At 41.5% G+C, this 26532-nt stretch overlaps 1 protein-coding gene across 1 annotated transcript in view; it reads right to left on the bottom strand.

The window, feature by feature from the left end:
* LOC117228494 (teiresias) overlaps nt 1-22055 on the bottom strand; it is a gene marked incomplete at its 3' end in the record, with an annotated part of 602901 nt that extends 580846 nt beyond the window's left edge. The window contains exons 1-2 of the mRNA XM_076527291.1: nt 21722-22055; nt 18755-19307 (exon numbers count right to left, since the gene is read on the bottom strand). Of these exons, the coding sequence (XP_076383406.1) occupies nt 18755-18848 (94 nt within the window). The remainder of the gene's footprint in view (nt 1-18754; nt 19308-21721) is intronic.
* Nucleotides 22056-26532: the final 4477 nt, after the last annotated feature.

The raw sequence follows: 26532 nt of genomic DNA on the forward strand, positions 1-26532 counted from the left end.
AATTAATAAAAAGAAAAAATAATGTGTGCAAAAATAGAGCGAAAAATTTCATAAAATCGATTCTCTCGAATGTCTTCTAAATTATTGATTATATTGAGGAATATACGTTTGACAAAACATATAGATCTAGGCAGACCACGTCTTTGTTCTCCTATGTGTTTTTTACGTAAATTGAACGATTTTCGACAGTTATCCGTGCACCAATGTATCTGGAATTCGAGCAGCTTGCTGATTGCTGCACACGCCACCGCGTCCATCGAAATTCTTGGAGCCCAGAGATCAAAAGTGGGTTGTTTTATTAGCGTGCGCGGCTTTGATCGTTTCACGGATCTTGTCGAGTGTTGTGCGAAAATTACCGTTCACGGATTCCCTTGTGCGCGTTCCACGAAAGATTCGATGGTTTCCCCGAACGCTTTGCGATCGGTCTTGGATACAATATTTATTGGACTACGGTACACCACTTGCCGACAAATGAGATATTTGCTCGAAAGATCGTTTCACGTTGGCGAAGAATTTGTAATATTGTAGAGCACGATGAACGATAGCTATTATTCGATCGCTATTATTTTTATGCTCAACAGACGTTGCAACATGAAAAATAGTATCATTCCAAGACCCTAACTCCCTTCTTGCTGATAGTTTAATCTTTTTTTTTTACAAATTTATTATAATTATTTTATCAGTAATTACTATTTTAGTATTATACGAATTTTTGAATTTAGATTTATTAGAAAATAATATTAACGATTTCAATTCCTTCATTGGAAACACCTTTTATCGATGAATTATGAAATCCAACGTATTCTGCGTTAAAATTCGTTGGCAATCTTAGTTAATTTGGGAAGATTATCTACCAATTAACAGATGCCTTTCTGTTGAAACTTGGAAACGGAGATGCTAGAATTATTCATGAATCGACCCCATAGGTTTCGAACATGTTTATTCGGGGAATCAGCTTTTGACGCCAGTTTACAGTACGGATTGATCTGCGGATCTTTTTCTCGAACGATCCGTAGACCGGCTTGATTGAACGAGAACAAGACTTAAAAGCTTTCAGCGAGATCTATCAAAGAGACCTCGCATTATTCGCGATGCGGAAACGCGGTTAATGATTTTCTCGATATTCCCGTAGCGTGTACACATGCGTCGTTTCCGGTTAAAGCGGTTAAATACCCACGCGGCAAGCTTTTCGTCTAATTTACCATTCGGAACATATATACAGGGTGTCCCAAAAATGTCTCGCAATCCGAAAGTGGCGGGTTCCTCGGGTCATTCGAAGCAAATTTTTCCTTTACGAAAATGTTCTCCGAGGCACCGTTAACGAGTTATCAACGAAAAACAGTGACCAATGAGAGGCGAGCTCGGCTGGCGCGAGGCGACCGAGCCAATGAGCGGAACTGGGCTTCGTGCGCTGGTTGGCTGGGCCGCCTCGCGTCGACCGTACTCGATTCTTATTGGTCACTGTTTTTCGTTAATAACTCGTTAACGGTGCCTCGGAGAACATTTTTGTAAAGGAAGAAGCTGCTTCAAATGATCCGAGGAACCCGCCATTTCCGGATTGCGAGACATTTTTGGGACACCCTGTATATATCCAGCCGGTTGTTTACAATTCCGTGAGATTTAACGGTGGTCCCGTGCATTTTTCCCGTCCGTCGAAGATTCGGAATCCGGGCCGCGTATGCGTCAACAAAAAGACGAAGATGAAACGGCCGTTACATCAATCACTGTTATATCAAATTGAACCAGGCACGGGGGTTTCGAGTGTCAGCAAAAATGACGAGTCGAATGCAGAGCTCTAGTCAGAACAAACTGGGATGACAGAGAGAACCGCGTTCAATCAACTCCGTTCGTTTGAAGGAACGCTCGCCACGGTAACGTTGCACTTTATCCGGGCAGAAATCTTGGCTGCAATTAAATCGAGTAGGGTAGAGGAGCCGAGTACTATAGCCTGTTGACGATCTTCAGGATTTTTCGCTGCTGAAAAAAAACATTAACAATTTGATTAACATTTCTTAACACTTTTACGGCCGGAGTCACGCGTGCATGACTTCCCGAAAATTTTGAATTACATAAAGATCGGTTCAGCACAGTTTTTAAGAAAATTTATCCCATTTATATTGTTAATAAAATGTATCCTATTTATATTGTAAATATCATAATTGCACTATTAAAAAGGTGTATCATACTGTTAACAATCACTTACATTTATCATTTCATTTCACTGTTTATATAAGTCATTTAAAAATTCACATTAGAAATGACTGCTTTAATTAAATTTCATATTCACATTTTTTCTTTTTAAAAATACGACGGAGACGATTTGAGATATGTTGACATGTACATATGCCTATCCTGTGGCAAGCGGCACAGTAATTAACGCATCAAGCGAAGAATGGATTCAGCTACGGTGCACAGTGAATAATAATTCAAATAAATAATTATATATAATATTATATATTATATATTATTATATTATTATATTATTATTATTATTATTATTATATTATATTATTATTATTATATTATATAATATATATATAATACATTACAATAATTATTATTTATTTGTTGTAAGTAACTGTAAGAAGTGCATGCTCTTGTTCTTCTAAACTATAGCAAACATTCCACAAATGTCCTCCTCTTTACACCACAGTTTTCCTTTTAGACAACCTGATCGCCTACGGAAACAAGCCTTTTGGTAACCACGAGGATCCACCACGATCTTACGAAAGCCTCTACGATCCAAATTTTCATTTGTCGGAGCATTCCTTTGGAAACCTGCCGACCAAACGAAACGTCTCGAACCGGAAGATTTTAGTTTAGGTCCTCGAAGCTGTGGACTTTTACCGAGGCTTGCTCGCATGAAAAAAAAAACATCCGCTCGCGGCGTGTCCGTGATGCGCGACAGATGCGAACAGAGGGAACGTAAACCAATTAAAAGTAGAAAGAAAAAACGGAGAGGGGTTTGGGGGAGGAGGGGGAGGAGTTAGGTTACCGGTAGTCGAGCGAAGGAACGTTAAAGGGAGGATGGGAAATCAAAAGGGAGCATTAAAAGTTGTCGATGCTTTAGCGGCGCGGCGGTCGTTGCCAGAAAGGACTCCTTTGGGAGTACATAGGACGGGAATCACGGCGGCCGGGGTGGAGAAGCCCATTCCGCTCATCTGCCGAGTCATAAAGCAGATAGTACAGTTCTATATCCTCGAAAATACATAAATCTTGGCCGGGCGTAATGTACGAGAAATGAATCCTCGCGTAAAATAAATGATCGGATCAGCCGTCGTTTCCAATGAAGACGTTTCCCGTAACTGCACCATCCCCCTCTCCCCCCCTCGAACTACCGACTTCGATACGAGACCGGGCGCTGGAAGCGTCGTTAATAATACGACGGAACACTGATCCCGTAACGAGAGCTAGAATTAGGATTTCCCAGTTTGGATCGTGTTCGCGTTGGACGGCGAACCCTTTAGGTTCGCGTTTTGAACCGAGTTGATTGAACGAAACGGCTGCGTGGAACGCGGCTCCGAACAATTTTTCCGTAATCACGCAGAAACTGCTCGATGAAACTGTTGATTCTTTCAAGCCGTTTCGGTGAAATAAGTCCGCATATCGAACGATAGCGTGTACGATTCGGTGTTGAACGTTCGTTCGCGTTCAATTGTCGGGGGTCGTTCCGACGGCTTTATTCCCCCAGAAACGGTACACGTAAATTGGGAAATCCTCGATAATACGCGTTTTATCAACTCGTCTCTTTGGAATGCCTATCGTACGGCCGGCCCACCTTTTTTCCTCGATTTTCCTCTCCCTTTCCCTCGCCTTCTCCCACGAGATAAATTCCATCGGCTGTCTAAAGCCACTTTTCCCTGGCGTTCGCAAGACACACCGCTTTTATCGGCACGGCAAGCAGTCTGGGAATGCTAACGTTGCCAACATTGACGATCGGACGATAGGGTGGAGGGATGGTCGCCGCAGAACGACGAATTTGTTAGGCGTCGCTCATTCGAGAGGATAGACAGTGCCGGTGAGACCGCAGCTCAACTGCTTGTCGCAACATTATTATCGAGGTTGCAATAATTAGACGTTTTTCGACTGTGATCTGTTCTTCGAATTTAAAAGAATGTCCATTTACTGTACGCAAATTTTACATATCGAAAGCGATTCAATTTCCAGTTATTATTTGTTAATATTCATTGCTCTGGCTTCTCTTTAACCAATTATCCGCGTGGATCTGCTTTCAAGATGAATTTTGCATGCGTTTTATCGATCACACTGGCTGCAGCTACTGTCGACGAGTTGTTCTAGAAATGTGCGAAATTTATAAATATGTCTCGCAAGTATTTTAACATAAATCGTAGGAGAAGTATTTTCGTTGTAAAATCACCATTTCCTTGTGGTATGTTACAGTAAGAGATTGTTACTACAGCTAAGAGATTAATAAAACGTTTCTTTAAAGAGGATACCGATCCAATTTAAAGGATAACGTCATTCTAGAATTTTCAAACGATACAAATTTGATTCTTTTGACTTTTAAATTATGCTTTAGGATCTTAGAAGTATAATAAATATTTATTTACGTTAAAACAAACTAAAGAGGCTCAGCTGTCGTCAAAATCAGAAATGATGGAGATGAAAAGGATATCAATATACAGGTTGGGGGTTCCTGAAGTCATTTGAAGTAATTTTTTCCTTAGCGAAAATGCAATCCGCGGCTTTGTTTACGAGTAATTAATGGAAAACGCTGACCAATGAGAGGCGAGCTCGGCTGACGCGAGGCGACCCAGTCCCGCTCATTGGCTCGGTCGTCTCGCGCCAGCTGATCTGGTCTCTCATTGGTCACTGTTTTTTCTTAATAACTTATAAATAAATAATTTACGTGGATTGTATTTTCGCTGAGAAAAAAGTTACTTGAAATAATCTCAGGAACCCCCATTTCCCGGAAGTATAATTATATATAAGTATATATAAGTTCCCATAAGTAATAGTATATATAAGTAATTATATATAAGTATATATAAGTAATTATATATAAGTATATATAAGTATATATAAGTAATTATATATAAGTATATATAAGTAATTATATATAAGTATATATAAGTATATATAAGTAATTATATATAAGTATATATAAGTATATATAAGTAATTATATATAAGTATATATAAGTATATATAAGTAATTATATATAAGTATATATAAGTATAATAATATTATAAATATAATTTTGGGACACCCTGTATGTAAGAGACCGAACGTACAGTGCAGGAATTGCAAGCTAGAGGTAAATAACAGATTTTCACGGAACAATGCTACGTAAAACTTCAAACGTTTACATCCCGAAATTAGATTTAGCAAACTGGCCGGAAACACAACTCGATCAGATCTTGACAGATTCGCTTGAAATTTCCACCGCAGCTGTAAAATTACATTTTCTCGTGAAAGACGTGGAGGATTTTTAATTAAAGCGTGAACTTTGTTATAAACAATTCGTCGCGTGATTTTCTATCAAAAATACGAAATTTGTCTTCTATCGTACCTCATTCTTACAGAAAACGTTATTTTTTAATTTCTTTAAACTAAACTATACTCTTTAAGCTGTAAACTATAAAATGTTTGGCTTGTTATTGTAAGCCAAAAATTAGAGAGGAACCTTATGGGCCGTAGAGTACGGAGAGATTTTTCCTTCGTTGCGCTATGGTTCCGCCATTGTATAAAAAATAAAAAATAGTTACTATTTTTCGAAACATGCCTAATAAAGACCTTTAACCAGATTTTGTATTGCGTTTATTACGTTTTCATAAAAAGTTATCATAATTAGTCTATATCTTTTGAGTTGTTAGAGGTGAAAAATGAAAATTACACTAAAAAATTTACGCTATGAAATGAATATTTTTGTTTTAATTTCGGTAACTGATAGACGATTTTCATGTGCTGCTCACGCGAATCTGAAAGTCGTTCTCCACTATTGTTCTCAGTTTCTGGGAAATTTAATTTTAAAGGAAAACAGTCTTTATAATTTTTTAGAATTCTCCCTGCTCTTACTAAAATACCAGAATCTGTTATTCTTTCGAATAACGATTATGCAGACTCCCCAGAATAGAACATTTCCATAACATTGTACATTTATATTACCTCATCCAAGAAATTACGTAATGCCGACACACAATCCTTTAGAAAACCTTGCAGATACTATACCTGTCTCATTAGTAAATAAGCGAACAAATGAGTAAAGACGACCGGGCTAATTGGATGTAGGTCCCAGTACATTTCGAAATATAATATCTCTCGCGTAAATAATGCGCAAGCTAATTAACTATATTTGACTTCGTCGAGTGAATAAGTCCCGCGATTCTATAAGCTCCGTCGTTAATGAAAAATCGTAATTATTTCTGTAATAGGCATTCGGTATCACTTCAACGTCTCTGCGTAATCGCAACGTTGACAACTGTATTACGAGAGAGATATGGTGCGAGCACAATGAATCGAGGATCGTTTCGAGAACTGTGGGAAATTGGGTAATCCAAGCGCTGGCTTGCAGCTTATTGACTCGGGGGACAGATATTAATTACACCGAACCGACGACGCGCAGGACCCTTTTTTCTCCCAAATCAACTAACATTACCCCTAGCAGAGACTCGAATTGTACGTACTATACTCGAGGCTCGCGTACTTTCGGTACTTCCCCCCACTTTTCTAACCGCAAAGGAAGGGGAAGGGGCGTGGCAGCCACTGAGAGTAACGCGACTCGGCGCACTCCCTACTTTTAGTCCATTTCTCCTTCCTTTACGTTGGACAGCGATTAGACAAGAGGGAACGAATTCTGAATTTACTTTAAAAAAGTTAAAAAACGAGGATCTTTTATTTTGCTTTTTTCTTTTTGTCATCCCAAGTAATAGCAAAATTTAGAAAAGGCATTTTAGTCACCGTCTAGTAAACCGGACCTTCTGGTCCAGTTTTAAAAAAGTTACCGCGTTTTAGAAGGTGTACGCTCAATTTTGTGAGTGACTGTATGTACAACATTTATTGATAATTATTTAATTATATTATTTATTATTATATTATTATATATTTATTATAATAATATATATTATTATATTAATATTTATTTATAATAATATATATTATTATATTAATATTTATTTATAATAATATATATTATTATATTATTATATTTATTGTTATTATAAGATTAGAGTATATTATATTATTAGATTATTATATATAGAGTATATCTATAGTATTCTTGATGTGTTTGTCCGAAGTGAGTGCCATGTGAGGTTTAATACCGTGCTTCCGCCTATGGGTTTCGCGTCTTCTGCATTCGTATAGAAGATGGTGAACAGTAACTTGGCTACTGCAGGTGTCGCAGATTGGAAGTTCCATTTTCTTGATCATGCGTAATCTTCGAGTGGCCCCGGTCCTCAAACAAGACATCATAATTCTCTCCTTCCTACTCGGATTATTGAAAAGAACCTCGATATAACCTTGTCATAATCGCATAAAATCTGGCTTTTATTCTGATCGACTAAAAACGGGCAGGCTTCGAAAAATTGTTCGAAAAAACAGCGGGAATCAATTAAAGCAACGATATACAAATCAATTCTGAAACAGTTGGAGCACAAAGGCCGTATAAGAGACCAATAGTGGTTACGAAAAATCGGAAAATGGTGCTCGCAACTGCTAAGGCTCATAAACATCGGACACTCAACCGTATTTCTCCTGATGCATTGCGATACAAGAGACGTCGCTCTATAAAAAATTCATAACCGCGAAGGCATTTTACCAATTTCTTTCTCTCTCGTCGTTTTAATCTTTCGCCCGCTACCGCGTAGACATCGATTCGTAATTGAACGTTCGACGAAGGCAAGGCCGCGGGCTAACCCGTTTGTTGCAGGTGTAAGAGAATATTTGAAAGGCGAGCAGTTGAAAGAACTACAACATCCATCGATTGAACGCGAAGCAGATTAGAAGCTCGCCGAACGTGAAATCGGTTCTCCGTCGACTCGGACTGTTTCCCCGTGTTTCGACGGCGCAGCCGTACACACAACATTTCTCCGTATTATTTAAATCTCATTAAACTCGAATGCCGGTGATGCCTGGGATACATCTTCGGAGTCACGGGTCGCGCGCGGGTTGCGAGCGCAATCAGCGAAATGTACGAGACGATACGGCGGGTGCAACATAATACCCCCAGCCTCCCTCCGTGCTGCGAGCGGGTATAATGCACTCGACGCGACGCGCGGGATTTTCGGAATAAATCGTCAAAACAAATAAAATCGTCGGCGCCGGGAGGGATGGTAATGCTCATAATTCCATGGGAGCGCGCTCCCGTGGACTCGTATCGATTCGAGCGTGGCCCGATGGTTTTGCAAAACAAACGCACCTACAGCCTATTCGCAGCCGGGGCACCCGTAATCTATAATGCGTAATATCGGTGTTCACGGTGGAACGAGCAACGCCAATAAAATTGAAACAAGCCAGACAATCGCGCAAAGGCGAAGCCTGCCGGTCGATAATAACAGAGGCGCAATCTATCGCGGGACCGGAATTCGACGTGATCATTCATAAAAGTATTTCGCGGATTTCGAAATCAAATCATTTACACGCTATCTGTTCCGGCGGCTTTATGCGATCAATGCAATTATTTGTCCCGATTCCGAAAATTCGTTTTGACGATAACGCAACGCGTCTGCCTAAGGAGGATGGCAGATGTCCGTCGGTTTTGGATCTTCTGGCCGACGAGAAATTTCAACGCGACAGGGCGATCTGAGTTAACCCTAGAAAGATAACCATATGACAACGTACGTAAAAGATAACCATACGCTTCAGAGGCGCATGCTTTTCTAAGGCGTCAATTTTATACTAACAATGGATATTTATTTAAATTAATCTAGTCATTTTAAAGGTTTGGCATTATTGTAAAAATAAAATGCATTTATATTATATTTTTTTATATTTTAAGTAATTTTAAACTTAAATCACTAGACCTCTATGAAAAATTAACAAAAATCAACAGTCTTCGCAGGCGCCTCTGCGACGTAGGTTATCTTTCTCGGGTTAAATAATTGTTATTTAGTGAGTTGTTTCATAATTAAGTGCATTATAGGTACATCGTTAAACGCAATTTTAATATTTTTTACACGGAGCTGTTCATTCTTTGGACAGAGCGCCCTGTGCACGACTAAATTTTAACCCTTTCCACTCGAGTAGTGACTCTGAGGCACCGCTGAAATTTGTTATATCACGTTCTAAGATCGTTATTACATTAACAAAGTTTAGATTTTTAAAAATAGTTAAAAGTGTAACCGTTGCGTAAGTCGCAAGACCTCAATTTCGCATGCATAAAATGCACATTGTCGTATAAAATGAAAATACTATGAATCAGAAGAATTATTTTAGATTTACAGTTAAAATAGCTTCGAGTGCAAAGGGTTAAGAAATGTCGTTATCCCTCGAAAGATGAACGTCGGGTCTGTTTCGAACCGCGATAAATATTATTTCACGCGAAACAAAACTTTCATAAAAATGTAATTTATGACAGTTATATTTTTATCACATCGTTCTAACCGTAGAGTAGCGACATACGTCGAATTGGCTACGAATTAACAAATAAATATCGACTCCCTAAACGTCGCAATGATCGAAGTCCAAATACATTCGCATTACTCAAACGCTATTATAATACATAGTTTGTCCACGTGCTGTCAAACAAAAACGAAAATGTATTGGAGGTTGTCGTTGGACATTTGTGCAAGCATGAAGTCGATGAACAGGATGATTGTTGTTTACGCATGACAATGATTTGACGATCCTTTGAATATGCTTGACAAAAATTCACGACAAATTGACCTGTCGTGAATTTCTAAATGATCGTTTCGATGATGAATCATCTTCGTACGAAACGGAACAATGCTATTATCATTATTATGAAATGACAAATGTCCTCCATTTCAACTCGCGGACTGGCCATATGGACAAATAGGTCAACAATTAGCAAGAAACATCGCAAAGCGAAATTCCAATTTTTAATATATTACGTGAACAAATGAATTCCTCCGAATTTTTCTGTACATTCGATTAATTTCCCCATTTGAAAGCGCGCAATTCGAGCAAAATTTTCAACAAAAAAAATACCTTTTCTACCTGTGACTTCGGGAGTCCTTTCAACCCCTCCGTTAAAGACGACGGCCGAGACAAGAAAAAAAACTGTGTCTCGAATATTTATCCGGAGCCTACCTCTCGCACAAGTTTCATGGAAAATCAGCTTGTAATTTGCAGCTCGCAGCGAAATGCCGGTTATTCGTACGAGCTATGACGGCGATGGTGGCCGAGTTAATTGTTAATATACCGTCGTCGCAAATAAAATGTTTGTCCGCGGCCCGTCAGCCAGCGGAGCCTGGTCGCGATCCGATCGATCCGATAAATCGAGAGGACAAAAGCTTCGAGTTTATTAGATCCATAATATTTTACCGGAAATTGTTTCTACGTGGAGCCATTTTTCACGGGCGGCCGATATGATGTATTATCGGCGCGCGAGACCCGATACCGGCATCGTTATTGTTTTTCAGCCGGTTCTGTTTTTCCGCAACGCCTCGACGAAGCTGTTCCCCGCCCCCTCCGATCCATTTCGTCCACGAATTTCTTTCTCGTTCTCTCGCGATACCGAAAGCGGAGAAAAGAAAGAGACAGAGCGGAACGGGACGCGACCCGACACGATCGCTGCACCGACAAAAAGCTCGAATCAAACTGCTACCGGTTCGATCGCGCGTCGAAAGAACGGAAGTACCGACGTCCCTCCTTCACGAGGACGGAACTCTATACGAATCGGGGTAAAAATGAAGGAAATACAGAGATCGCAGGTGCGTCCAGGTAACGACGCCCGAGGTACGAACTCGTCCAAGTTTTATTGAAGCATCTGTTGTGTTGTGCGGGAGCAGCTGATGGTCGAAACCGAGCCGAAAAGTCGGGCCGAGACGGTGGACACTGGAGAATCCTTCAGAAAGCCATTGAGAACGTGCGCGAGGATATTCCAGGGGGAGAGAACAAAGTCGTAAGGAGGAGAAGAATCAAGGAGAACAAGCGAGATCCTGGCCAGCAAATAGGAATCGTTATTACGCTTCCGAAGGGGGATAAAGAAATTCTGTCGGAGAAGTTGCCGGAGGACGCGAAACGAGCGGAAGAGATACATATATATATATATATATATATATATGTATGTGTACGCGGGCGGCTCGCCCCGGGCTGAAACCGAAGAAGGACTTACGCGAGAAGGAACTGTCCAGAAGCATTTTTCAGGAACGAGACCGTTCGGAAATAATAATACAGGACGCGGTGGTAAATGACAGAGGAACGAGGCCGTTTCTTCCTTCATGAAAATGGCCCGGTCTCGTTTAGCCCCTCGAGAACGGGGCACGTCTCGCGGACGGGAGACGAGACGAGGCGAGAAACGGAATGGAACACGCCGGGTTTCAAACGATGCGACGCACAAAAATTAGACGGTCCGCGTCCCTCTGCAAGTTCGCCGGCGATGGCGTGGGGAAGGGGGTGGGACAAAGGCAATATCAATGACGAGAAGACATTTAATTGTCGCTCATTGCTTCGCTGCCGCTCCTCGTCGGGGAAGAACGGAGAGGTTCGCGAGGAACGCGCGGTCTCCGCCGACCTCTCGTTATCGTCCCAACGAGACGGAATTAATAAAATGCTTCGCTCCGATGAGAAAACGCGGCACGGAAATCGCGTCGGTTTCTAAATGTCGCGCGCAAGTTCATCACGCGTGCGGCGCCCACGAAACGAAGGATCCCCTCGTGTGTGCGTCAACAATGCTGCTTGAGAGCCTGCGTAACGTAACACGGTTAAGTTAATCCGGTTTTCATAACGAGGCTGTCGGCGAAAAAACGCGGAAACATTTCCGGCAAGAGCGCGGGGGGGGGGTGGCGCGGAGGAGAATAAATCATAAAGAAGAAACATGCCGAGTGTCCGTCAAAGGCTCATTCTCCCTCGAAGGGATGAGATTAAACTCGGAAAGCCGTGAAGAATTCCCGTGGAACAAAGAACGGCTCGGTTCGGTTCCACTTTCACAAAGCGCGTAACACCTTCTCTCGGCCGGACTACGAAATGCTGGCCGGACAACAGCTCGAAAAATCGATGTCGCGAGAGACAACGATCTCGCCCTGTTGTCTCGGCTCGAATGTGGTTTTCTTGACGCCGGCTGATTGCAACGCGCCGGTCTTCCGACTGCGACAGAAACAGAGCACCGCGTGTCGATGAATCGCAACAGCGAGTCGCGAGCACAAATACGTCGCGCGGTAAACTCGCTTTTTAATTCCCGGCTCGTTATCCGCGACGACGATCGCTGGGGAACTTTAGTCCGCGGAGTCTGAATGTACTTCGTCGCGCCATAATTACTTCCTCGCAAATTTCGTGGCAAAGTTTAATCGGCGAAGTTCACGGAGTCATCGATTTCCTTTGCTTTTCAGTTTCGTCGGATCGAATCCGCTCGCTTTAACGCGAGATTTCCTATAAGCGCCAAACGCAGCGAAACGCGCCCTGGACGTGTGTGCGTGCGTTCGTCGCTTGCGATTAGACGGAACGCGCCCGCGCGCAGATGATATTTTGTGTAAACGTCAGACGCGTGCGACCACCACGCATATTGTTCGGTGCATTATCGACTATCGGATATAGCGGTTTGTGTGTGTGTAGGGAAATAATAATGTGTGTGTGTGTGTGTGTGTGTGTGTGTGTGTGTGTGTGTGTGTGGGCGTGGGAAATAATAATGTGTGCGATGTAACTTTCTGAAATGGTTCGAAATTTACTTGCGCTTTCGTTACCGTTTAAAAAAGAGAAGAAAGAGAAATTGTTAAAAATGTATACAAAAAGCGAGATTAAGGGGGTTGTTGTAGCGTTTTAGTAAGAAAACATTTACTGAATAATAGAATTTACTTGCGCTTTTGTTACCGTTTAAAAAAGAGAAGAAAGAGAAATTGTTAAAAATGTATACAAAAAGCGAGATTAAGGGGGTTGTTGTAGCATTTTAGTTAGAAAACATTTACTTATGATATAGGCATATACTTATATACTACTACTACTACTACTATACTAATATAGCAGTATAATATAGTAGTATAATATATACTACTATACTAATATAATAGTATAATATATACTACTACACTAATATAGTAGTATAATATAGTAATATAACATATACTACATAACTAATATAGCAGCATAATATAGTAGTATAATATATACTACTATACTAATATAGCAGTATAATATAGTAGTATAATATACACTACTATACTAATATAGTAGTATAATATAGTAATATAACATATACTACTATACTAATATAGCAGCATAATATAGTAGTATAATATATACTACTATACTAATATAGCAGTATAATATATTAGTATAATATATACTACTATACTAATATAGCAGCATATAATACGGGCCGCAAAAAAGAAAATCAATGTTCATAGAAACAAATACTTTTATTTCGACTAGTACATTGCAATAAACACATATATAAAGTTAAATTATTGTTTACGTCCTGATACTTGACATCAAAAATGTTCATCTCGGGCCGCGAGTTTGACACCCCTGCCCTAGACTGAACGAGAAATTACAATTCATACCAAATCAGCAGGTGGTCCTGATACTTTTAGAGTGGAGGTTTACGTCGAACGCATACACTAGATCCCATCTTCAGACGGTGTGCCTATCACGTGCGTTCTCGAGAACGGCCTAACCGTATTCCTTTAACAGCCCGCAATAATCGCATTAACATTTATGAAGACCGAGTACCCATGGAAATAATTATAATAGTATCCTGACCGCGTTTGCTCCTCGACTGTCCGACGACGAGATGAACGAGGACAGGCGGGTCGAGCGAGCATCGTCGTCTACAAAAAAGCGACCGAACGAAAGAAGCAACGACGAACCGAGAAGTAAGGCCAAGGGAAAGATAGAAAAGAATTCCTCCTTAATAAAGGAGAGAGAGAGAGAGAGAGAGAAAAAAAAGGAACCGGAGGAAGGAAAAACAGGGGAATATCAGCCATCTCACACCCATCGTGACAACGTCCGCGTCCCATTCTGGCTTCAACGTCCTTTGAGCCAAACCACCGCACCGTTCACGCCCTCTTTGCCACCCTCACCGCCGCCTCCTCTCGCCCTCCCCTGCTTCCACCCTCGACTGGTCCATCCAGCACCCGTGCGCCGCCGACTGGATACGGCGCGGCGACACAAGGGAAGGGGTTTATATTCCGTTGTATCGTTCCTGCCTTTTCACGATGCGTCGCGTATATCCCGGCTAAACAGGCCATTTCATCACGTTTCGTTTCGTTTCGTTTCCTCGGTGCCACGTTACGTCCATCTCTTTCTCGACCTACCTTATTCTTTCGCGGCCTGTTCGCGCGTCCTCGTCCACCCGACCGCCGCGATACGCATTGCCACTTTCTTTTTTAGCGGCCTACTTTCTCCCGTCTAAACCTGTGTGCGCGATATGCCTCTTAACGATTCGCGTTTATCTCCGCACGCGAGATCCAGCGAAGACGATACGATATATACAGCGGGAAGTTTCGGCGTTTGGCAAGAGCGAAAATTGGGTCGACTTTTAGCGGGCAACGGCGCGATAAATCCTGACGTTCCTATTCAATTTCTGCGAGCGTGCACGCGTGATGGCATGTTCATCGAGCAAAGGTGCGCGAGCCGTCTGCGATTAGTATACGCGCAAAGATTAGTATACGATACCGATCAAAAGTCCAGATCCAGTTGGTGGATGATTAGATATCGATGTCGGTAGACATCGCGACGGCTTCGAGAATGCAACAACCCAAATTAGTCCTCTGTTAAATTTCATCTTTGCAGGAAGTTTCGGCGTTTGGCGAGAGCGAAAATTGGGTCGATTTTTAGCGGGCAACGGCGCGATAAATCCTGACGTTTCGATTCAATTTCTGCGAGCGTGCACGCGTGATGGCATGTTCATCGAGCAAAGGTGCGCGAGCCGTCTGCGATTAGTATACGAGCAAAGATTAGTATACGATACCGATCAAAAGTCCAGATCCAGTTGGTGGATGATTAGATATCGATGTCGGTAGACATCGCGACGGCTTCGTGAATGCAACAACCCAAATTAGTCCTCTGTTAAATTTCATCTTTGCGGATGCATATCGATATCCCCGTAGTGAAAATTATCAAATAATTACATCTACACCAGCGTTAAACTATAAAGCTGCGGCGATCGCCATTAGCCGATAAGGATCAAAATTATAGGCGACGCGAATGTTATCTCCAAATTACAGCTTTCCGCTACGATCACTGAATTCCATGACATTGTACTAGTTGTTGTTTTTTTTTATTAATTAGGAAGCCGTGCGTCATATTAAGCCAGTCAAACGTCAACTTATGAGTTTTCATCGTTCGTTTACACACGACTAAATGGGTAAAAGCAATCTTAGTATTTTTTAGAAACTACCTACAAAGTTATAGATTCGGACTATAATTTGTATCACGTTATATAAACCTACTTTTTCTAGGTATCTTTATGCAGATTGAATTTTTAGCATGACTAATAGTATAATATAGTAGTAATAATAGTAGTAAAAGTAGTATAAAAGCAGTAAAGTACTAATAGTAGTAAAAAAGAGTATGACAGAAAAAGATCTTTTTCGTCGACTAAGAGCTGAAATCGAAGCAAGACGCTGCTCAATTTTCGATATTGTATCTTATTTCTCTGTATGTTCTTCACTTGTAGGATCATTTTTACGGATAAAACGTAATTGACCGAATTGGAGGCGTGAAACGAAAATGTCTTTAAATCGTAGGGGAATTTGTGCAAATGTTCACTGACATCCTACGTTAAAGTAAGGGTCGATGTGTTACTTTACCAATTCGTTTAGAACAATTGTAACGAACAGCAAAATTGTAGTTGAAAAAATGTTGACTCGAAATCCCCCACAACATTTTTTTCTTTTTGTATTAGGATCCTCGTTTATTTGTCATCTGTTTGCTGGTAGAATAAACAAATCTTTTAACATGCAGATACGATGGTCAGTGATTATAGATACATTTTGTCCAACAACTGATATCTTCCTCCCTTGTTTCGGTTAGCAAGGTATTGAAATCTGTTTTTATTGTAAGGTATTTAAAGTCTAAGGCATTTTATTTTCTTCTTTATTGTCAATGTTCAGAGATCCTTTCTGAATTTACTGTTGTACCATGGCGCGTTTCACAACTTGGGAGAGATATTAGGGTGTCCCATAAGTTCTTTCCTTTTTTCTGATGCGAAATGATTACACGATACTTATTGTTTATAGTTGATTTATTGAGTTATATATGAACCGTTCTGCTCTATTACCTTCTTCGGAGGACAGCTTTTTCCACTCTTCGATTAAGAAAGAATATATCTTTACAAAATTCTGTACCATATATATATGCACACCAAGCTAGAAGTATTGAAAACGCTTGTGCAGCGTTTCGTTTCGCAAAAGTCGAGAAAGCAATGTACACTGTTAAAAGTGTGCGATATATAGAAGGAAACCAGCGGTTTTATCGCGGCAGAACGCATTCGAAAATCGACCAAAGGAGTCAAACGGTATTCCGGAAGCAATTAGACACGTTCTAGGAAACAGTCGAACGAAAGTCACTCGATTAGGCAAGTTCGACGGAATTTCTGCTATTTCCGGCAGAGCGCTAAGCGTCTGCAATTATTATGCGACCGCGTTTTGTCCGCGACGATCGGATGAAATTCCGTTCGCGGATAATTGACTGTGCCGATCCGAAGGGAATTGAAATTTCGAGAAGGTTGCTTGCTCAGAAAATAGAGTTTCTCAAATGTTTCCAGTGTGTCGCGGGACAATATTTAGAATGAAAGCACGAAAATCGTGCGCACAGTTTTTATAACAATAAGATAGCCGTCTCTCTGCCGTGAGATCTATTACAGATGCGGTTCTACAACGAAAATACTTGGCTTTATCATCTGTTCCCAGGGAAACTTCGAAGACGAACGAAACGCAGAGACAAGAGTGCGGTCTTCGAACATGAAACTACGACCATCGTGCAATGCTATTACCAGACTCGCGCACTTTTAAATTGCTAGAAGACTTAATAATGTATGTTTCGACAAACACTGGTCTTTGGTAACAGATAATCTGTTTGGACAAGTGAGCATCTTCTGGTATCTTTTTCGTGCATTGTGAACGAAAATTTGGCTAAAAATCGGAGAAACGGAGCTTCAGACTGTGACAGTGATCCGCAAAGATCTACAAAACCTGGTCGAAGAAAACTTCGTCAAGAGGATGACTTGGAAACACAATTACAGTGAAAGACAGAGAATTCAAGCGATGTCATATGAAAATTCGAGTGAACAAATTGAAAATAAGATCTTTAATCCAGTCGTTACATGTCCCAGAGAGTGTTACACTAATATCCATTCCGCATGCCGGAAAGAATTGAGTGTTAATCTTTATGAGCAGCAAAGCAAATCTCTTCAGGACCTCCATTCATCAGGACGCATGGGTGTCAAAAGAGATTAAGTCCAGGGTTATATTGTCACATGTGACGGGTCTATTCGTCGAAAATTGTTGCTTCAACTTTTTCAAATATCTGTAAAAAGAGACTTCGCATTCTTCGAATAAAATCTTTAAATTATATTTAAAAAAGAACTGAAAAGCTGTGTTACAAAGTTGCCACTATGATCAGACTATGATCAAATAAAATAACAAAATGGAGTAGATCTTCAACTTTTTTTATCGAAAGAAACCTGCGGCAAAGAGCAAGCGCTTCACGATCAAAAAAATACTGCGGTATTAAATATTCAACGTTGCGGCAGTATTCTTCCTAGTTCGTGCTATGGTACAAGCTATGAACAATTTTCATTCTTTTCACAGTGCAACGCATTTCCAGCTAATTTCGCAATGCGAATTCCAATCGCACGAAAACAAATCACAAATATCAGAAAAACTACAAGACGTTCAAAGTATGAGTTTCGCGAGCGAAGAAGTAAATTAGTTCGAAGAACAATTTATCAGAAGATGCAGAATCTGCAGAGTTTGATTCCGTTTTGAGGATGAACCAAGTGACATTGAAGATATTACGGATGAAGCCGAATAGATCGGAGGAGAATAACCGGCTTTAGAATAAATAAGTAATAAATAAAGAGAATAACTAATAATAAAATAAAAATAATAATAAATAAAGAGAATAACCAGTTTTTCGTTTCCTTGTTAAAAAATTACAAGCTTTCGAATATTAAACGTGTACGTATTCTCAGATATTACATAAAAATCATAAACGATAAAGAACAATGTTAACACAAGGAGAGCCTGAGGTTATTATAATCAATAATAAAATTTCATTCATTTATTACGTAATTCATGTTAATCTAATCAAATAAGAAGGAGAAAAATTGAAGAGAGTTATATATAAAAAATTAAAGAAATTAAATATCTTAAAAAGAGTTTTAAGATATTCTCCACTACGTATAAGAAATTGTTGTTTTCATAATGTTCGGAAACTCTTTTTCCCGATACTCAATCTTGTCACTCGGCCTTCTCGCACCCAAGAGTTCGATTCGCTGTTATCGGAACAAGCTTTTCACTTGAACGTAGAATCGTATTTGTATACCTCCGCCGAGATCCGATTGATAACCGTAACTTTGATTACCCGACGATCCGAAATCCCGATCGTCTAATCACTTTGATCCGCGTGTTATCACTACCAATATTAATATCGCTTTACATAGTGTACTCACGTGTCGCTTGGGATGTCTCGCTGCACAAGACGACCAAGAGTAATCCACCCGCTAGGAGCGTAGCCAGATAGCACGGACCCGAACTGCAGCCCATCACGGCATCACTACTGATTTACTACAATTTTCACAGTAATCCCCGGCCGCGTATCACCGGCGGCTCGATATCACGATCCTGTCGTTCTTCTTCCTTTTTTTCTCGCCGCCGCCCGTAAAACTACTCGCACTGTCACTTGGCAAAACAGCCGGCTGTCATCCGTGGCACGGGGTCCATTCGTATGCCGACCACGTCGTTGTCCAGTCCCAGCATCAGCGGAACGGGCGTCGCACGGGATTTCAGTTTACACGTGTCACATGGCTTCGTCAACTTTTCACGCGCATCGTAGCAGCTCCTCGTGGCCCCTTCTATCTTGCCGCGAATCGATCCGAACTTCCGCGCGATACGTCACTACACCCGGCCGGATCCTATTCATCGAAGATTCATCATCGAGTTTACCCTGGAACGTTGCCGATTCACCCTCGGCACCGGCGGCTCCTCTCTCATCGTTTCACCATTCTGCAAATCCCGTAAAGATACTTTACACCGATCCGCCGGTGAAACCGGAGTTCCTCGTTAGAGGATCGTCAAACTTTACAGAGCGCACTCCTTCGCCCCCTCCTGGTCCCCTTTTCCAGCGATTAGAATTCTATACACCCGGAGCAGAGCCGACGATGGAAAAGCGGATCGGGTTCGGTTTTCTTTGTACGCGCGGATCTCTCCGTGCGAGCAACCGAGGCCGCTAATGCGATTCCACCGAATGCATACAGCCCGGGCCAATTATCGGAGTTTAGAAGACCGGTTGAATCTCCGCAGGCGGAACGTCGGCCGAGCGGGCGCGTTCAACTTCGCCGCTTGTAAGGCGATGTAACTTGAATCGGAGCGAAACCCGCGCCCAGGGTCCGGTCCGTTCGATCTCCAAATTTACGCGTTCGCGGCTCGTCGAAAGTCTCGAACGTGCGTCGGATACTTCGCCGAAAATCGGCGATCGTCCAGTGGAGCCTGGAAGGCCGATCGCCCCCGAGCGGACCGAGATAATCGCAGAGGATCGACACGTATTGTTGCGGGGAATGATATCCATTCGCGGAGAGCCTATAATGAACCGCGGGTCGATCAACGTTCTGCTTCGAGAAAGGAACGATTTGCCCGTAATCGAAACGGAGCACGGTTCGTCGTAATTTTCCAGCGGAATTTCAACGTTCGTCGTCGAGCGAGAACCGGCCGGCCCAGCGCGATCGGGGTTGGTTCGTGCAAATCACGTATTTAGGACGCGGCATAAATCATCCCCGCGTTTCGCAGAAACGTATGGCCCTTTAAATCGATCGGGACGATCACTGGATCGCGAGCGTCGTGTTTGCGAGCCGCGAGCGTCCCCGCGTCGCTTGTTGTTTCGGGCACGTTCCAAGGATCGTTGTTAATTAAAAATGTCCGGGCGAATCGTCACGGGCAACGGCGGCGTACGCGCGATCAAATGAAAGTCCGGTGCACGGTGTGTCAGTGAAATACGAAGCAACGGGGGAACTCGTTACACACGCCGTGTCGTTCCGTGGGAATCGCGTTTATCGGGGGCTAACACGCGCGGACTTCATAAATCGCGGCCGGGATTAGTCGGTCGGGGTGGTTTCGACGCGTGAAATAAAAACGGCTCCCGCGGACTGTCGCAAGATTTGTGTATCGGTCGCGCCGCGAGGCGGTGCACAGTGTTTTCGCGGGTGCCAACGGAAAGTAGATCGCGCGGTCCGCGTTCACGGAAACCGTATATCTTCGAATCGGTTTATTCCCGCCTTCTAATCATTGGATCTGCGAGTCGGCACACTAAATCCCCCACCCCTCCTCCCCCCGGTGCATATGCATCGAACGGCCGCTTTGTCTTAAACGGTGTGTGTACACCCGTGTTTCGTGTCTCTGCGTCGGATTGTTCGATTTCTCTGTGTGCGTATAAGAGAGAAAGAGTGAGAGAGAGAGAGAGAAGCGGTCCATTAACTCGCGTTTAAAAAAAAAAAAGCTCCGGCTTCGGAAACCGTCGTTGCCCGTGTCAACAGCAGACGTTCGCTTCGCCACTTCGCGGAGACACGAGATTCGGTGGAAAAACGCGCCAGGGGAAAAACACAGCGCCCGGGAACACGTTTTTCCCGGGGCAGAGCCGAGCTTCTCGTTGTTGGTTTGGCTATTTTACTTTTCTTTTTTTTTTTTGAAACGAAGATGAAGTAAACAGCGGTAGGGACAGGCGGAACGACAGAAAAACACGGTGGAGTGCGCACACAGGTTCGCGAGGCACGTGGCGTGTGACGCGCGGATAGATATTAAAATGAAACGGGTCCGCTCGGCGACAAAGGTGCCGCACGATGATCATCTCGATTTAAATGCCAGATGCCCGTTCGCGAGACTCTCGCGCGCTATATCCGCCGCGTGCGCTCCGAACAAAAGCGTGGGCCGCCGAAAGGGCCCAGCGTGACTTTGACGGTTTCGAGTGTGCTCGAATATCGTCGCGCGGCCACGCGCGCACACAGACAGACGCACAGACACACACGTGCTCGGCGATGTTGATCGACGAGCTCTCTCTCTCTCTCTCGTGTTGTCACCGGCCGAACGCGTCTCGTCGCGTCGCATCGCGACACACGGCGCGAGCACGACACGCAATCCGCGTGTTACGAAGACTTCCTGAAAATGTCCAGCGGGAAGACAAAAAAGAGAGAAGAGCAGAAGAGCGGAGACTCCGCCGGCCGCGAGAAAGACGTCTGTGTTCGCGCGAGCCGATTCAGCTGCGGCGTTTTCTGGCTGCTTTCGGGTGCGTCGTCGACGCACTCGTCCCCGTTTCCATCCCTTCTCGCTCGTCAAACGATCCGAGAGCAACGTATCTCGAAAACGTTCATCCTCGGCTGACGTGGACGATTTATCGGCTGACGAGTGGCGGAAAATCGTTGGCGACATACCAAGACGTGGGACAGCTGTTGTCCGTGCGTCTCGAGGTGTCGCGATGACGGCGGTCCAGAGGAACACGCGGGTCACCTACGGGTCGAACGTCACCACCGGGAATCGTACACCGGACACCGTCGCCGCGATTCCGACGGCCGAACGCGAACAGCAGTCACGGCACGGGCTGAAAAACGCGACGGCCACGATCGAAAACAGAGCAGTTGCGGTACTACAGTGCGGAATGGAACGGCGCGGAGCGGAAAGCTGTACGCGACGCGGTACGCGAAACGAACAAGCCTCGAGTGTACTCTCGGCTCTGGCTCTGCTTTCGGAACTGAGTCGAGAGAGAGAGCATCGTCAGAGTTTCAAGGGATTCAGAGCTACCCCTATCCCCTACCATCGGGTCGTCCCCTGTCTCTCGGCAACCCGCGTGCTCCAGCGTTCGCAGTTTTCCCCTGAGCCGCCAGCCCCACTCGGTCAGCAAGGATGTCCCCCACTATCGAAAGCATCGCCACCCCAGTCGGCTGTCAGCGTCGACTGCGCGCGAGAGCACTCCGCGAGCGCCACCACGCGCGCACGAGAATCCAGTCGAATCCAGGCACGCGCGTCACCAACATCTCCGGGATCCCGGCGATCTTCGGGACCGGCACCGCCGGGCCACATGCGGGCTTCAAGGTATTAGGCCTCGTTCCTACGACGATGCAGTTTCACGCGCACGACAGTTTTTTCTTATTTTCGTACGTTCCGACTACGCGGCCGACCATCTAACCGTAACGATCTCCGGCTGCGACGACGACTCGCGTAATTGATTGAGAAGGATGAATTTTTACTATAGTGTGAGTAACGATGATATTCGGACACCTTTTAACTGGTTAGATGCTTTCGACGAGCGTACTCGTCGTAACGCAAATTATTCGCACCTTTTAAGTGCAATAACTTTTGGATTTCAATCATTTGAATTTCTTTTAGATGATAGGCGGGTTCCTCGGATCATTTGGAGCAACTTCTTCCTTTACAAAAATTTTCTCCGAAGCGCCGTTAACGAGTTATTAACGAAAAACAGTGACCAATGAGAGGCGAGCTCGGCTGACGCGAGGCGACCGAGCCAATGAGCGGAACTGGGCTTCGCGCGCTGGTTGGCTGGGCCGCCTCGCGTCGGCCGTACTCGATTCTTATTGGTCGCTGTTTTTCGTTCATAACTCGTTAACGGTGCCTCGGAGAACATTTTTGTAAAGGAAGAAGTTGCTTCGAATGACCTGAGGAACCCGCCACTTTCGGATTGCGAGACATTTTTGGGACACTCTGTATACTTAGTTCAGTTTTAAAAAAGTTGTGTTTAGAAGGTGTTTAGAACCCCTATTTATGGGCCACTGTATAGTATAATTACAATAATGGCATATTTTTCGAAGAGATTGTTTAAAACGCAAGAATTTTTTAAAAGTTGGACACCGAATGATTTGAATTTTTCTTCAATGTTAGACTGGCTAGTTTACTAGACAATGAGTAAATAAATTTTTCAAAACATTCGACTGGTTGAAGTGAAAAAGATATCGTTCTATTTTTTTTTTACTTTCTTATCTGATCGCAGAACGAAAATGGAAACAATGCGTTTAGATATGCATACTGAAAATTTCATAAAAATCGATTAATCGATGTTATTAGCTACGAACAATTAAAGATTTCGAATATCCTAGTTTTTCAAGACTTTCGATCAATATCTGTAAGAAATCTGGAGATTGTTACGTTATTCGATGATATATGCTTCACAGCTTGTGATTTTTATGAAATTTTCAGCATGCGTATAACGTAATGAGATCTGCAAAACGTTAGTTACGACGATACGGGAAAGTTAAAAAAAACATAAGCTATATTTTCTTTCGTCATACCAACGAATTGTGATTCTTTCGAACATTTTTGCACTCGTTGTTTAGCAACCTGGCCGGTCTGGCATCCAAAAAAATGTTGAAATCATTTGATCTAATTTGAACAAAGTTCTTGTATTTTAGAAGGTGTCCGAATGTTATCATTTTTCACTGTAATTAATTTCTCGAACTGTTGCCGTCAATGCTGTTATTTGAAAATAAAAATAGCATAGACTTGAAATAATAGTAATCTCAAGTAACGAATTGTTATATCATTGTTTTATTTCAATCATGGGACGAACCTTTAAAAAGCTTTCATTTAATAAAGTCATTCCATAAAAATATAAAAATTGTAAAATAATATGACGAATGGTGTTTCAAAGGTGTTCCACAGATATGGAAATAATTACGAATTATAAATAATAGAAATTATATAATAATTATAAATAATATAATTATAAATTATTAGAAATAATTTGAAACAATATTTCATATATAATGTCCTTTCGAGTATGCTCGGCCCACCTCTTGTATACAACAGATGATTAGCAGAAATCTTAATCGTGTTAAGGATTACGGAAGAGTGACGAAAAAATCCTAGCACAATATAATCGGCATTTTGCATTCGGGTAGAAATCTCTGCGACGAACTGCCACGCAATGCATTATAGACATAGTCGGCGAGAACTATCGGGACTCCTCACGGAACGATACCCTTGAACAAACTATCGCGAGATTATGAGGGGACCGAGCCACCCCTCGTTGTTAACACCTTCAAGCCCACGACGGGACCATTATTCGCTGTGTTTACGCCCCGAACTCTCCCCGCAATGGCGATACTAACGATTATATTCTAGGATTAGTAATCTTGGTGAGATTCCTTTATATTTTAGTTCGATACCGTGAAGATCTTCCGTGAGTATCGTTTGGATACTGTTGAAGAGGTGGACTCGATTAAAAGTCGCACATTAAAATGACATGTAATTATGTGAATACGTAGAACGCCAATGAAATCTAGTTCACCCTTTTAATCCTCGAGTAATTTTGCGGCATAGATTTCTATTTCACACGTAATATTTATATTCATAAATCTAATTTATAATAATAATAAATATAATTAAATAAATAAAAGTAGTATATTATAAATATTATATTATAAATATACTATATATATATATATATATTACTAATATATATATAGTATATTTATAATATAATATTATTACTAGTAGTATACTATACTAGTAGTAGTATACTACTAGTATACTATATTAATAATAATTAGTAGTATAATAATATTTTTATAAATAATAATATTTAATTAATAATAATTAGTAGTATATTATAAATATACTATACTATATTATAAATATACTATATACTATTATATATATATATATTATAAATATATTATATTTTATTGTGTATTTACTTACGCAAGTACAGACTTAGGTAAGTTTATATATATTACGTAAGTCTAAACAGCCAAGCTACTTGAGGGTTAAGATCCCAAAGTAATCTGAAATATCGTAAACCAAGTTTTAGGGGACCATTGTGAAGGGAACGCTCTAACTTTTAAATCCATGATAAACTCAGTTGCGAAACAAATTTTGCAATTTACATTTTAACCTTTTTATATGTATAAACATACTTTATTGAATAAAAAGAAAATATAGTATATGATTTTATATAAAATACAAAACGATGAAAAAAACACGAGATACACAGACCAATCTAATGCGACCAACGTAGAAAAACGTTAGAAACGTTAGAAAAACGAATCGAAAGAAGATCGTATAAAATGTTAATTAATAGTTTTAATCAAGAGCACATAGGATAGTGCAGCGTGTACTGTGTTGTTGTACAACTGCTGAGTTTTTGGTTTGTTTTCGGGTATAATTAACTTTACATCGATCATATTATTAGACTTATTAAGTTTTTTCTTAAATTAAATGAATAAACAAAACAAAGAAAGATGTTGTTAATAGTTATCGCAGTCTTATTTAATTTAATGAATGCTGAAAATAAGCTCCATTTAGTTCCAAGGATTCTTGAAGGCGTTTAAAAACAGAACACTGCAATGCTGGAAGCGTGTCAAGCATCTTGACTTAAGCATTGCCGCCGCATAAGCACTTCTAATTTCACTGGTATTTCTGCTAGTTAATATACAAGAATGTCAACAAGTCGACCAATGGTACAACAATTGTTGTTATATCGAGTATTTCGAAATAATAACATGTATAACGATTATCGTAATCTGATTCTGCAATTTTGCAATTCTTCGAATCGGCGCGAAGTAATCGCCGCGAAATTGACCTCGACCTTCGCCTTGAAAATTTTATTATCCTACTTATCAAGAAGATAATAAATAATCAAGAAGATAATAATAAATAATCTTTCAAAAGGATTCGTGAATCGCAAATGACCCGTGGAAAATTTCTCTCTTGGAAAATGGTGTCGAAGTTTAAATAACTTCATAGCTACTTTATTTACAGTGAAGCAGTATATAAATTTTTCGTCACTGCTTGTCACACTTCACTGTATTTTACTGTCTCAGTGAGAAAGTTTGTAAATAAAATAAATATGAAATTATTTTTCAAGTAAAAGGGTTATTTTCGGTCCAATGGTTTCTTTTTACAAAATTGATTCTTGCGATAAGTATAACACGATGTAAGCTAATCAAAATTTTTTGACTTTAAACCTTAATTTGTTAACTTTAATTTTGCAGCAAGTTCTTTAGGTCAATATCGATCAAACTAAGGGTGTGAATTCATGCTATGATGGTTATGACCTATAATTTTGGAGCACCTTGTACGTATAAAATTAGCACCTAATTGCAAATAATTTAAACTGTTGTAATATTTTATAACAAACGAAAGTTATACAATGTATTGTGTATAAATACGAACATATAAGAAATAACTGTACTTTCTACTTAAGAGATCCGAGTCGTTTTCCATTTTTCAT

Source organism: Megalopta genalis, chromosome 18, assembly GCF_051020955.1.
Source record: "Megalopta genalis isolate 19385.01 chromosome 18, iyMegGena1_principal, whole genome shotgun sequence".
Lineage (NCBI taxonomy): Eukaryota > Metazoa > Arthropoda > Insecta > Hymenoptera > Halictidae > Megalopta > Megalopta genalis.